Below are 14,358 nucleotides of genomic sequence, written 5' to 3'. Positions count from 1 at the left end.
GAAGGACTTTTATTTTTTTGATTGTGGCCACAAATTTTCGATTTTGCTCGATATTTCTGGACAGTCGCTCTTAATTCCGTAGCGTCACTTTATCTAATTACAATATTCGTGGGTTTTTTTTTTAAACTTTAAAGGAAAAGTGTCCGAGATTAGGGACTGTCCGGAATTAGGGCAACACACTGAATACATGTTATGATAGAGAAAGTATCGTTCCTTTGACATGTTGCATTTTTATTGCAGTTCAAGGGGAGAGAGAGAGATTTTTTTTGGATTTTCTAGCGTGATGTATTCGATATCGGGTGCTAAGTCTCCAGCCTTCCCATTATTTAGGTAGAGGAGAGCGGATTTTGAAAAAAAACACTAAACGGCCTCAAATCGCGCTGAAACTTCGCCAGAAGACTGAAAAAAGTAAAAGCAACAACTGCAGCAAGTTTTGTGGCAAATTGTTGAGTGAAACATTTTATTTTCATGGCCTTAATCATAACTCCCATACATTCCCTTATAAACCATACACGGGAACCTTGTTTGGGCTGCCTGTGATTGGTTGCACGATCCCAGCAACGTCTTGTGAATCAGAGAGGTCTGCAAGTACAATGAGGCGGCTTAACAATTACTTGAGATCTTCCATGCACCAGTCAAGATTATCGAGTCTTGCTGTTTTGCATTCCCATTACGATCGAACCTCATCCATTAACGTAGAAGCGATTACCATATATTCAAGAAAGCATAGTCGTCGAATGGAGCTTGATACTTTACTGTTAATTGAGACATCTCGTTACTTGAGACACAAATGAGAGGTATGAGTGTTACTGAACTGTTGTTACTGATAATCAAAGATCACTTGTTTGATTTTATAGACTTCTTTATACTGAATTCATATTTAAAAAGTTGATATTTGATAACAAAAAAGAGTCTCTATATTACTCATAGGTCCGTTTTTATTTGGTGTGCACCCTCCCGATAAATCTTCTGGTTACGGCCCTGATTATCTAAATCTGTTCGAAGTTTTACAACTAATTATTGGCGAGCAAGAAATAATTAAATAATTAAAATAATTTTAGAATTTTTAGAATTTTATTAGGGATCTTTTTAGGAATTTTCTTTTCGTATTAGTGACTATTAATTAATTTTTCATTTCTAGTTTATATTTTGTTTTCTCTCTCTCTCTCTCTCTCTCTCTCTCTTATGCACAGCTTCAGTGTAAATATGTGGTTAGCTTTCTGATTTCCGTGTGAAATAAAGTCATCATCATCATCATCATCATCATCATCATGATGATGTGCAGTACTAAAACGTATAGATGAGAAACATCTATCACCTGTATAGGGCGCACAGCGTAACCTATACAGTCTAAAAGGAAACTAACTACAATAAATTTAAATAGATTTCCCTATAAAATCATTGTCTTTAAAATGGTTCAGAAAAGTTCAAGCTTATATAACAGTTGCTTTAAATGTTCGTGCTATATGGAGCGAGTAAGAGATGATGGCTTTCTGCATCTTCTCCAAAACACACTTTGATCTGGCACCAAGAAGCTTCTTCATAGTTTGCTCTAGCTTCTTTGACCATCCTCCCAATGCATCAATTATGATATTGCATTGCTGTACCTCGTAACCAGGGTGCTGTTGTTTTAACTCCAAGAGTAGTGCACCGTACTTGATTGCCTTCTCCTCAACTTTCTTTTCACGATTCTCAATCGATGGGCAGCTCATTTCTACTGCCCAGACATGCTTTGCCTTGTGGTCCACGAATCGTACATCCACCCTATTGGCTTTGACGCAGGTGTGTTTAGCATACACCGGTACATCCCAGAAAGCTTTAGCATCATCCGACTCATAGATAGGTTTTGGAGTAACAGGTGAGTACCAAGGGGGAACACTTTCCACTAATTTAAGATCTTTGCACTTCTCAAAGAATAATATCTGATTTGATTTAAAAAGTCTCAACAATCACAAATTTATTAAGTGATATTCTTATGAGCATGACATGCACAAACATATTGGGAGATACCCCTATCATGAACACTTAGTAACTCATTAACCATTGACTTAAATCAGTATATACCATCGCCTAACAAGCCAACACTATAAGAGCAGTAAACATTTCATAACAGCAACAAATTATAACATCTCATAAATAAATTAGTTTTTCATTGCTTACCAGAACCAACAGGGATAAGCTCGTTTGTTATTTCCATTATTTTGCGAGACTGAAAGAAATTGATTCCCCTTTGTGCCAATGGAACACGTCTTGAATCTCTTGCGTGTTTGGAAATCGAGGGGGGCAAACAGCATGACTTCCTTGTCCTTCTCCAACCAGTTCCTAGCCTTGATCGATGCGACGGACAAATAGTCATCTCTTGAGCATTTGAACCCGATGAATTGAACATTCCACATCGAGCAAGTATGATGTCCACCTCAGTCTCTATACCGAAAAAATCGAGCGATTTCTTATGATTCGCTATTTCTTTACAGCAAGACACTAATGGAATTACGGTTTCAGCTTTTCTCGCACGATTTTCTGCGCCGCATTCTCCTCCACATATGATCTTGAAGGAACACGACATCTTGTTTGTAAGACGACCAAGTGAAAGTAATCGGGGGGAAATTGAATTTAAATATTCACGAAGGTAATTGGAAATCTACAAGTTATTATTACTGGCATTTTATCAAAAGTCGTATGGTGAAAGTTCTCGGCAAAGTTCCTTCAAACGACACTGAAATAAACTTTTGACTTAACGTTTGAATATAAATTATTTTCATTTAGTATTATAGCACAACCGATGTGCCATTTCAGAACCTTACGATACACCAAAGCATACTTAGTTAACTATCGTAATTATGTCTCAAAAAGTCGAGCCACGCGTGGATTTCAAACTCCAGTTTGACTCCCAAAATATTTTAAATAATTAAATATAAAGTAGCTAGACATACCAAGGAATCGTTTTAAGGTATGAAGAAGTACTTTTGAGTATTTTTTCGGTCTAGAAAAACAATTATTTGACTTCCTCTTTCGCGCATGCAGTTTGTTGTCGATTTCAGTGTGTGGAGTAAGACTCAATATTTGCGAAACTTAAAGGGCGCTTATGCTGCCAAAATCAAAAAGAGCCCGGAATTTTTTTTACTTAGCTTAAAGAACTTCCTTTCGAGGATATCTGGTGAAAATATTGAGAGTTTTGATGAAATACCACATACATTATTCTTTGCTCGAATGATAGGTGGTTTACAGGTGAATTTGTCACCTTATGCATGTCGTCATTTTAAAAGGCCTCCGTTCTTCTCAAAAATAATTCATATCCGTTGAAATTACTACATCTTGATTGTACTAGGTCCAATTAACATAGATGCGATCAATCAATAAATTTGCTTTTGTTTTAGCGTTTGTACAGAACACTTATAAAACGCCTAAATACCAAGGTCGCTTTGGGTCGGATTGAGCGAAAGTTGGGCTGAAATCGTTTTTGCTCGTAATTTCTCAAAATAATAGATATTTGATCAAATCCCTCCTATTTCCTTTACCTACTCATCCAGTCCTATCAATAGGCAAAATGTAAGCCGAATCGATTTTTTGGCTGTGTCAGCGAATTTTCAAATTTTGTTTGATTTTTACTGACATTCACTCTTAATATCTTAAGAGGAAATTTAATTAGCTTTAATTTGAGCCATCTTGCACTACATGGCTCAAAATAGTTTTGAAAATATATTATATATTATGTATTAAAATATATTAAAATACTCCCAGTAAATGTTTGAGTTCGTGACCCTTAAAAATCTTTGCATATCATTAAAGTTCACGCATGCGCGCGCCGTGACAGTGCTCCTTTACGTTAGCAGATCTTGCAAAACTGTATATGGTAAAAATCGAAGAACTGCAAGTCGTAACCAGACGTGTTAACACTTAGTCTCCCCCATCTGCTATCGAGCTCTTACCCAAATATTAGAAGCCAAAAAGAAACTGAAAAGCTTGAAAAGCGTAATCAAGACAAGGTATTTGGAATTTAAACAAGGCGATTCAAGATTCAAGAGATTGAATTCGAATAAGCTTGACAGCGACGAAGAAGATGAGCCACCCAGATCAGTTGTTAACAACGATTGCAATGTAAAGCTCAAGACTAAAATCGCTAAAGCTTTGTCATATCCTGCCACTTGTACTACGTCTTCTAAATCTGATACTATCACACCGTTTACTTCCATGGATATTCATTGTGAACTTCTGGGTAACGCTCTTAGTTCTGATGTTTACTTCGCTCCTCCAGCCTTCACGTCTACCCCGACATCGTCACCAGTAAAATACAGTGCACCAGAAGTGAAAATAGTGATCGATTATCCTTCTAAAACTGTTAGAAAAGTCGTGAAAAGTGAGTTCGAACCTTTAGCCAAGGCGTTATCGTATGGCCAAACTTCTAACGTCGCATTGGCAGTCATGAAATGTCAAGAGCTTCGAACTCCTGTAATTCAAAAAGTTCTCGAGCTGGTCTCTAAAGAAATTACTGGGCTATGTTCAAGAAAGAATCCTTCTCTGCTCAGAAAAACGTCAAATAATGACTTAGTGAACTTCAAATTTCAGTCACTATGCGAGGAATGGAAGGCAAGAGCGCCAATATTTTACTCTTTTTTGTTGACATCATCAGTTACACGGTCAAATGCCAGCACCACGACTTGGTTTCCGAGTATGGCACTAGCTGGGTCAGTATTAGTAAAGCAAAGAAATGGTCAGATGAGTGCAACAGCTAATGTGATGGGGATTCTTATGAAGAGTGGATCAATAGAGGTATTAAATATACTATAGTGAATCAATAGAGTATAAAACTAAGAATGTGCAATATATTGCAATAATTATTGCTAAATATTGAAAACTTTATTGTTGTTATAACTATTTATCTATTCATTAATTCATTCACTCTCATTCATTCATTTCTTTTTTCGCTTTTAGTCTACTCTAAGCAGGTTCACCAAGCTCAGATTAACAACCTCCAACAAAGTGATTTTAGGAAAACTTGATGATTTTGGTGAAGGACAAAATAAAGTTCTTCTGGATGCAAAGAAGATCATCACTATCGAAAATAGTTTTGTAAAGAGCCTTGGCGAAAAGAGGAAAGAAGCTATTTCCAACCAAAGCATCATTGAGGCAAGTAAGATATCAAAAGATACATCAACACTTCTTAACACATGCCATCCTGGTTTTGTTATTGCTTTTGATAACATTGATCTTGCTTTAAAAAGGCGAAATATTACAGTGACAGAACAAAACTATGACTTCCACTGGGTTAACCACAAAATGGTAGAAAATAGAGTTGGTGGAAACCACTTGAAGTCTGATCAACCATTGGCAGATATTTTAGATGTTCCAAACATTAAGTTTCTTCCCAGTCTCAGTGATTCGGAAAGGCAGAGAATGGACTACATGATTCTGACATCAAGAATTATCTCCAACTACTTTGACATACTGGAACCTCTCAGAGATGTTTGTATACATCACATTCCGCACAAGTACACAAAGGAACTGTCACAAAAATCCAAAAAGGTACTTTTTTAAGCATTGTTGAATTAATATGAGGGAAAATATAATGGCTCATAATGCACTAGTAGTGGCTGAGAGAGATATATACTGAAGGTGGGGTAAAGAATTTTACCCACAGTAAAGTATGAAGTTGGTATAAGTTAAAAATTAAGAAGTGAAATTTAGTACAAGAAATAGTCTGACATGTCCTGCCCCCCCCCCCCCCCCCCCCTCCCTCCCCTCACTCTTAGGAATTAATGCCAAACTTTTTTAAGCCCAACCCTCCAATTCACTTGTGATAAAAATACTCCCTTTTAATATTACCAGTATATAGATACAGTTTAAAATATGGAAAAATTGGGTCGTTCTTCATGAATTTGCAAAATGTGATCCCATTGGAGGGCACACGTGTAGAACAATGGAAAACAACAACCTTTCCCCAACCCCGCCCCTAACCAATCACAGGGGATGTTGCAAATTCGTGAAGCCTAACCCGAAAAATTAACTTTCAAATATAGGTGCCCCTAGGTGTCATATTCAAAAATGAGAATATTAATGCAGACATGTTGGCTGTATTGCAACAATTTCAAACCTATTTGCCCATAAAGTGGGATGGCGAAGTTGATGGTCAGATATTTACTGGAGACCAAGTCACTGTAGAAAGAGCAGTCAATGTGATCTCTTCAGTGGCAAATGGTGAATCCCAAGAAGAGAGCCTGGATGGAATAAACCTCCAAATAGGCGACTGGCATGCTGCTGTGAAACTATTGACAGTAAGTACACTTAAAAATACTAGTCTCAAGCATACATTTCCAACATAATGCAAGAACACAATTTTTCCTCACAGTTCAATTCTGTGACACTAATATTGTTGAATCTTTATAATTTAGGTGCCAGGAAAAATGGGGGGAAAAAAACAACAAAATGTGGTCATTAACTGTAAATCATATTTTTTCTAATTATGGATTTTTTTTAGTTGATTTACAATAGCTTTTTCAATGCAAAGTCTGATTCCGACAGTTGTTCATTATTCTCTGACCGAACTCTCATCAATCAAAGGAATGTGACAAGTGAACCCAAATCATCATATAGAGCCAACAGAGACTTTTTACTTACTGTCATAGAGTCACGAGTGATTGCTGCTGCTATGAAGGTCCTGGGTCTGGAAAGCAAAACTGATAAGTCACAAAAAATCTTGCCAGAAGATGTGGACAAACTTCCCAAGTCTGTGAAGCTTGAACTTTTACTAAATATATCAGCCAAGGTTGTGGATGAATTCATCTTTGACAAGAATGCGGTCAATCACATGATTGACAGCATATTACTGCAACAAGAAAGAGAAAATGCAAGAAACCAACAGCAACTAACCGCAGATGGTAGATTTCCTTGTCGCTTCCCAGGTTGTAAAAGGTCATTTAAGTTCAATGGAAAAAGTAGGAGAGACCACGAGCTGTCCCATGATCCTCCTGTACAAATCACAGAAGGTAATCCAAGTATTGAACCTACCAAACCCACTACAAAGAGTGAGGACTCCAGTAAAGATGACATGTATGATTATAAGTGTGCATTACTGGCAGATGGATTTCTTTTTAAAAACTTCCTGGATGCTATAAAGGAGGGAGATGGAGAGAGGATAATGAGACAGTACAAATACATATTGCTGTACTGCAGAGCTGATGGCAGTGGTAGCACGAAATACTCACTTGAGTGTTTATATCAGTTTTTTCTGGTTAATGCTCTACTTTCACCTCGTGACAGTGATAGATATATATGGAACAGATTTGTTAACAACCATGCTAAAATTGGCACCAACATTGCACTTGATCTAGATGTTGAGCACAGTAACAACTATCTTAAGGGCTCCATAAAGAATCTTGGTCCAAACATATCTGAAAAAGCAGTCACACGCATTGCTAATGCAGAAAGTCACACAAGAGCAGTGTTGAGTAACATTGACAGTTCTCTCCAGTATGTTCAAAGCTCTGGGAAGCATGGAGTATGTTCCATTTTAAGAAATGTTGAAGTGCTAGTAAAGAAAGTCAAGGAAGAAGATGTTTTCACTTTTGATGGTAAACGCAAGTACATCTACTTTCTTCATTTCCAAAGGAACAGACTTGATGGTTTGGACATGTCTGATATGTTCAAATGGATAAACAAGCATAAGAAATATGTTTCTCTTGGCATTAGAGCAAGATAGAATGTTTAGTGAAGTTTAAGGTTAGCTATGAAGTCAAACCAGCTCATGCATTCCTATGAAGGTTAAAATATCAAATTTGTTTCTCGAAATATAAATTATAATACAAACACTAATAAGTGGATTGTCAGAAAGTAATTTTAATTAGGTCTACAATTACAATTGTTCAGATATGGTTGTGTTTTATGGAAATACATGAAAAGTCTAATCAATCAAGCTTCTGAATGGATAAAGTATTCAATGTATACACTTATTTCAATAACGTTAGTCACCTGAAAAGCCATAAAGCTGAGGCCAACAAGGATTATGGGTAGATTCATTAATTTTTACAATTCCAACCGCTTGATAACTGTTCATGGACTTGCAAACCTTTTACCGGTTACAGTCTCACCTCTTCTGAGCATCATCAAGCTGCAGTTTGTTTTAAAAAAAGCTTTGTATATATATGCTTTTTCTGATATGAAAACTTACCCATGATGCTCTGTGATCTCAGCTTTCTAGGTGTTTGGTGACTAACTTTATTGAAATAAGTGTATATAAGAAAAACATGTGGAGTTATGAATACTACTTGATAGTGAATAGTAAATAACCAATGAGAATAAGAGCTACAGAGTCAAATAAGCATGCTATTTCAAATTTTCAGTACTTCACAACTGCAGCTTATAGAATTTAAATTGATCACTCCTGCTCTTATTCTAACATAGACATTAAAGTTAATGTACTATTTATTAGACAGAAGCACAAGGGCAAAGCTTATAGAATATTTGTTATATGAATTTGATAAACAGTGGTAAACTTCAATATTAACTGTTCAGGTAGTTCAGGAATCTAAACTCATTTTTGATAAAGCATCATGTATTGCATTGGGTATACCCACATCAACTGATGCATTTGAGTCACTAACGTTGTGTTCATAAAAAGAGTCTTCAGCCAAATGTGATAATTGGTGCTGACCTGTTGTTATATAAGATTCTTGAAATAAATTTTCTGCTGCCATGTTTAGTAGATTATCATCTTCAAGGAAAACCTCCCACTCATCGAGTAACAAATCGTCATCCAATGTGTTATCATCACTTTCAAAGGCTAAAGTGTCATCCACATCTCCAAAAACATTACTTACAATTTGCAGTATTTTCTTGGAATGTTTTGTGTCCCATATCTCAATGAGATTACATATATCATTCAAAGTAAACAAGTATTGAATGTTATCCAATACCCGACTTATTTGTACATCTGAGAATCCAAGTAAGAAAGAAACATCTGTAAGGGTGTTTAAATTTCCCTGAGGGGATGTCTTTAATAGTTGTGCTACCAGACTCTTGTGATAAATTTTAAGCATATTTTGCATCTGCTCCTTCTCTGTTTGAGAGGCTTGTCGACATCTGAGAGGCACAAAGACTTTGGTAGTTACATCCTTTTTAGGGTAGGTGGAAGTTTTTCTACAGTTGGTCATTTCACACTTACATTTGGAAGCACAAATATCACAACATAGGTGTTGAGGTGTAAGAGGTGTGTACTCTGCTTGGAAGTGACTTAAGAGAGTACTACGTCTGCATTCTTCACTTTCGATGTAAGATCTTATGTCTCCTTCCACATGGCTGAGAAATATTCCATTATACAACAAGAAAGCTGATGATTGGGCTCCATCTCTTCCAGCTCGACCAGTTTCTTGTGCATAGCTTTCAATGTTCTTTGAAGGACCAAAGTGAATAACTCTGCGCACACCCTTGCAATCAATGCCCATACCAAAAGCTATTGTTGCTATAAGCACATGTACAGTACCATTTTCTTCTGTGAAAGACTGTAAGGTCTTTTGCTTATTAGATAATGGAGTGCATGAGTGTAGCATCTCAAGTAATGGTCCAGTGGATTTTGGACACATGAGATCTTTCCCAAGAAGTCCTCTTAACGTTGCATACAATAAAGCGCATTGGTTTATAGTCTGACAATATATTATTGTTCTGTCACAAGACTTTTTTTCTTCTTTCAAATCTTCTACCAACCAGCTAAAATAATTCTCCAGTTCAAAATCCTTAGGTAAATATTCAACAGAATATTGGATGTTTTCTTTGTTGGGACTCTCAAATATTATGTGAGGATTCCTCATTCTAAGAACATCAAATATTATCTTTCTTGTTGTCTTGGTGGCTGTTGCAGTCAAAGCAATCATTTTGGCACCAGGTGCAAGGGTTCTGAACTCATGTAGCCTGGAATAGGCATCTCTGAATGGTGCCAGTTTCTTGTTTATTGAAGTCCCCCTACAAATATAACAGAAACGGTCATTTTCATACTTTAACATTAAATGAGTTATGTTAAGTCTGCTTTCGTGTAAATTTTACACAAAAGCAGACTAAACATAACTAATACTTAAACTTTAATTCACTCTCAGTATAATTACATGTAAATGTTTATATGCACACCTTTATTTGGTGTTTGTATACTCTAAAAAACCTAAAGAACCCTAAGCAGATAAGAAAGAATGATACAACGCTGGTTTGTGTTTCATACAAACAAGCTTTCACCACAGCAACTAGCGCTATAGAGTAGCTTTCGTGAAACACACTTTTCTACTGGTACAACACCTCACCTGCTATGAAAATACGTAAATATATAAAGTGATTGACAATTGTAGGAATGAATTCGTAGCGTTCTATAACAACAAAGAGCTTTTCAGAATTGAACTCATTTAAGCTTTTAGTCTTCCTTGCAGTATTTTAACAGTGAATGCGGCGTGTAAACACAGCGTGAAATGCACAAGAAAGTTTGTTTCTAACACTTACCACTGCTTAATAATGTGTGCTTCGTCGATGGCTAGTGCACAGAGTTTTTCTGAATACGTCATGTTCTGTAGCATCGCTCGCCATCGCTCATTCTTAAGCCATGCTTCTGGCGTTCCATAAACCAAGGAGTATTTCCCTCGTTCTACCTCAAGACGATCATCTTCACTTTCAGTATCACTGATGCTTATGGCACTGATGCCCAAACTGTTAAGGTACATTACTTGGTCTTTTATTAGGTTTAACAACGGAGAAACAACCACAACGATGCTTCCGCACGAACCCAACATATGATCGAAAATACACGGCAGAGCTTGAAAAATTAGCGATTTCCCATACCCGGTTGGTAGATTTACAAATACATCTCGTTTTTCTTGTAAAATCTTTTGTATAGCTTCTTTCTGATGACCATTAAACTCCTTAATACGAAATTTCTTGGATGCTGTCTCGAAACCTTCCTCTAACGACGCCATCTTGTTTTCCATATGGCACGAATGGTTCCTGGATTTCGAGAACTGAGCCGTGATTGGTTAATTCATAGGAAAGGAATGTTGTGCTCGGGTAAGCAGCCGCTACTCGGGGGAGAAAACGTTGCGTGACGACACTGAAAGCGGCTGTGGGGGAGACTAGTTAACACTACAAGACTAAAGGAAAAAATACTCCTAGCATTTCCAGACATCTCAGCACATTCACAAAGACGAGATATACTACTGGTTTCTGATCATAACATTGGAGACACTATAAGGAATACAAACAAACAAGATACCAAAGTTGATGCAAAAATAGTGCGCAAAGAGATTTTGAAACACCAGTCTTTCAAAGGAACTTTTCCTCCTGGTTGTCAAGACAGCTCTATCCCACCATCTCTAAAGGCACTTGTATGTAGACAGCAGCTGATGAAGTCAACTCAAACCAAGCATCCTATTCTATTTCACTGCTCATCATTTACAACAATCCACAATCCAATTCTACTACCACACGTGGTTCATTTTCATGGAACTGCCACTTCACTTAACAACACCCAACAGAAGATGTTCCTTGGACTGTTTGTGAGATAAATGTTTTGGACGGATTTCCCAAACAAGAGAGAAAACTTTGCATCACTTCCATTGCAATTCACTGATGTACAACCATTAGTTCTAGCAGAAGACTTGTATGCTCCACCACTGACTCAACAGATGGAAGAAGAGACTGTCACACTGACCTTCATTATGGATACGAGAAGGAAAAGCAATGGCTTAAAAAATACGTACTCGATGAGTACGTGTCTACTGCTGATAGATACAAAGCAACATTTTTGAATCATGTATATGCAGAATATTCACTTGCAGGTATTGATGGGTTGCAAGCATTCCCGAGAGAGTCAAAAGACAAAACCATGGCGGCCATTGTGGTGCCGTTAACAATGGATGCTAATGAGAAATCTTTTGTTAAATGGCACCAACATAGCCGCGATGACGTAACGTGCAATCGAAGAATTCAGGGCTTAATATTCTGCCTACGGAGCTCAGTTATCCCTTTTAAGGGCTCAAATATTGTCACTGTAACAATCCGAGTAAGTTTCACATTGCATCGGTTCTGTAACAATCGTTCATGAAGCGACATTGTTGTCATGCTTTGTGTAGCACAAACACGCAAATTCAGTGGCCGTTTTTTGCGATAAATTCTTTCTAGATATTGCAAATACCTAAAAGCACTTTAATTAAACAACACTCGACACATTTCACAAAACCTGTGTGCCTAGCTTGTTCCAAAAAAAAAACAGATAAAATTCACTACAAAAATGGCTGCGATTACCTTGTAGAAATCACTGAATCCTACCGAATTATGGTTTGATACGTTGGTCAAACGTTTCTCAATCGATAAAAAGTTGTAAGCAGTCGCCAACAGAGCAGCCAAATTATATGAAGTATATCTGGGTAAACTCGATGGCATAGTGTCTACTGCTTATTAATATGCAGTATGCAGTAGACACAAAAAGTCTTCACACTCCATGGAAAAGAGAACTTAGATTCAAATGACAGCATTTCATGGACTGCATTTCATGCATCTAAGACCATCATGGTCTTGCCGTAGCGTTTGCAGTTCAGGTTTGAACCTCAGGAGACCCTTCTAGCGGTAAGGGATTTACAGCAAGTATTTTTAGTACTTTTAATGCCATTCACTCACGTTTCAAGCTCAAACTTATATTCTTATATGTGTGTATTACGTAAATGTATATTTTTGATTTATGAACTATGAATTATGTATGAACTCTAGACGATGAAAGAGTAGTGAAAGTTCTGGAAAAACTAACATGGCGGCTTGAAACTAGCAAACACACGCATGCAAACAAGTACAAAAAATTTATGTTTTACGTTTGAATTTTGAAAGAGTTTTTTGTCTTTTTAGGTAACCAAACAGCTGGAACGATGCTATGCTTAGCCACTGAAGTGGCATCTAGGAGACCAAAGAGCCCAGCAGAATGGGATGAATCGCAAACATTCTCCTCATTTCACCACAGAAGACAAGGAAACTATGTCGATGAAGATAAAAAGGCGCTTAAAAGGTGAGCAATGCGTGCGTGTGGTTTTTTCAATCAAATATATGTCAAATTATTCCCAAGGGCCTAAATTCGTGCTTACTGAATAGGTCTGGCACCAAGGAGGAATATACAGAGCTACATTAGCTTCTGGAGGATATTCATGATTCGAAAGTGCACTGAAGAAAAAAAGAAAGAAAACAAGAAACAGAATGAGAAGGCAGAGCGTGAGAAAGGGCAACAAATGAGAGAGGCAGCCATGGTGGAGATGACAATAGCTCACTCCCCTAAATAGTGGCTGCTTACCCGAGCAAAACATTCCATTCCCTTTGTCTGTGGTTAACCAATTAGGGAACAGTGTGACATTGATTTACCGCCCCATTCGAAGCAGGAGAATAATCAACATTCCGCGAAAACTAACTGAAAGGGAGGATAAATGTTATCTCTGTTCTCAATCTTGTCTGAAGAATAACAAGATCTTTTTTTTCGTTTTTGACAAAAGTTCTGACATATTTCAAGTCTTATCATATCTGCGATTGACGTGGATTTGAATAATTAATCACAAAGTTTGTTCGTTTGTATAACAACGCTTGCTACAAAGTCCTCTTAAAGTTTGAAAATCGTACTCGCGATCAGCTCTAGAGGGGCAGCAAAATCTCTTCAGTCAAAAGAAATGTTCTACAGTTCTACAGTTAAGATAAATGTCCATAATAGTAGCTTTTTGAGATTGATCAGGAGTGACACAACAACAAGTATCATGTTCTTGCTCATTCGAAAGGTTATCAACACAGACAGTTAAATCTTGAAATACGAGATTATCCAAAGCCTGTCGGCAAATTTATAAATACATCTCTTTTCTCTTCTACTATGAAACATATAGCTACCCTCTGATAGTCGTTAAAAGCCATTATTTGAAATTTTGTGCTCACTTTATCCAACGCCCTCTCGAAGTGCGCCATTTTGCATTGATAATGGCGCGAGTTAGTTCTCGATTTTGGGACTAGAGCTGTGATTGGTTAATTTGAGGGAATGGAATGTTGTGCTCGGCTATGCAGCCGCTACTTAGGGGAGTTAGCGTTGCGTGACGAAACTAATAGCGGCTGCGTAGGAGACCAAGATGGCAAGTGAGTTTGTATAATCACGTTGTTCATTTAGGTAATACTCTGGCATGGTTCAAAAGAGTAATACTGTTTGTATATTTGTGTAGAGAAAAAGTATGAAAGTAGCTCATCAGGTGAAGATAACTCAAATGAGAGCTCCAAATCTGGGGCTAGTAGCACCAGCAAAGGCAAAAGGGGTAAATATGCATTTCTTTGTGTGCGGTATAATAATAATAATTCGTCTTATTAGAGTGAGGCATTTAACCC

General features: G+C 37.2%; 2 protein-coding genes across 2 annotated transcripts; one reads left to right on the top strand and one right to left on the bottom strand.

Moving 5' to 3' along the window:
- The first annotated feature begins 4,191 nt into the window (after positions 1 to 4,191).
- LOC148904718 (uncharacterized) lies at positions 4,192 to 7,696 on the top strand. The gene is made up of 4 exons (XM_089024487.1): positions 4,192 to 4,770; positions 4,933 to 5,523; positions 6,108 to 6,272; positions 6,476 to 7,696. Exons 1-4 carry the CDS (start codon positions 4,192 to 4,194, stop codon positions 7,694 to 7,696), a joined length of 2,556 nt encoding a protein of 851 aa, XP_088880613.1.
- A 774-nt stretch (positions 7,697 to 8,470) lies between these two features.
- On the bottom strand, positions 8,471 to 11,640 carry LOC116290069 (bifunctional 3'-5' exonuclease/ATP-dependent helicase WRN-like). Its single transcript, XM_031697054.2, has 2 exons — positions 10,474 to 11,640; positions 8,471 to 9,951 (listed from the first exon to the last, which is right to left on the bottom strand). Exons 1-2 carry the CDS (start codon positions 10,953 to 10,955, stop codon positions 8,514 to 8,516), a joined length of 1,920 nt encoding a protein of 639 aa, XP_031552914.2. The 5' UTR covers positions 10,956 to 11,640; the 3' UTR covers positions 8,471 to 8,513.
- Between the last annotated feature and the right edge of the window lie 2,718 nt (positions 11,641 to 14,358).

The sequence above is a fragment of the Actinia tenebrosa genome, unplaced genomic scaffold (genome assembly GCF_029948245.1).
Source record: "Actinia tenebrosa isolate PJP-AT-01 unplaced genomic scaffold, QUT_ActTen_1.0 PGA_scaffold9__36_contigs__length_13948895, whole genome shotgun sequence".
Taxonomy (NCBI): Eukaryota; Metazoa; Cnidaria; class Anthozoa; order Actiniaria; family Actiniidae; genus Actinia; species Actinia tenebrosa.
The sequence above is the reverse complement of the archived record's forward strand: the minus strand, read 5'-3'. Positions and strand labels throughout refer to the sequence as shown.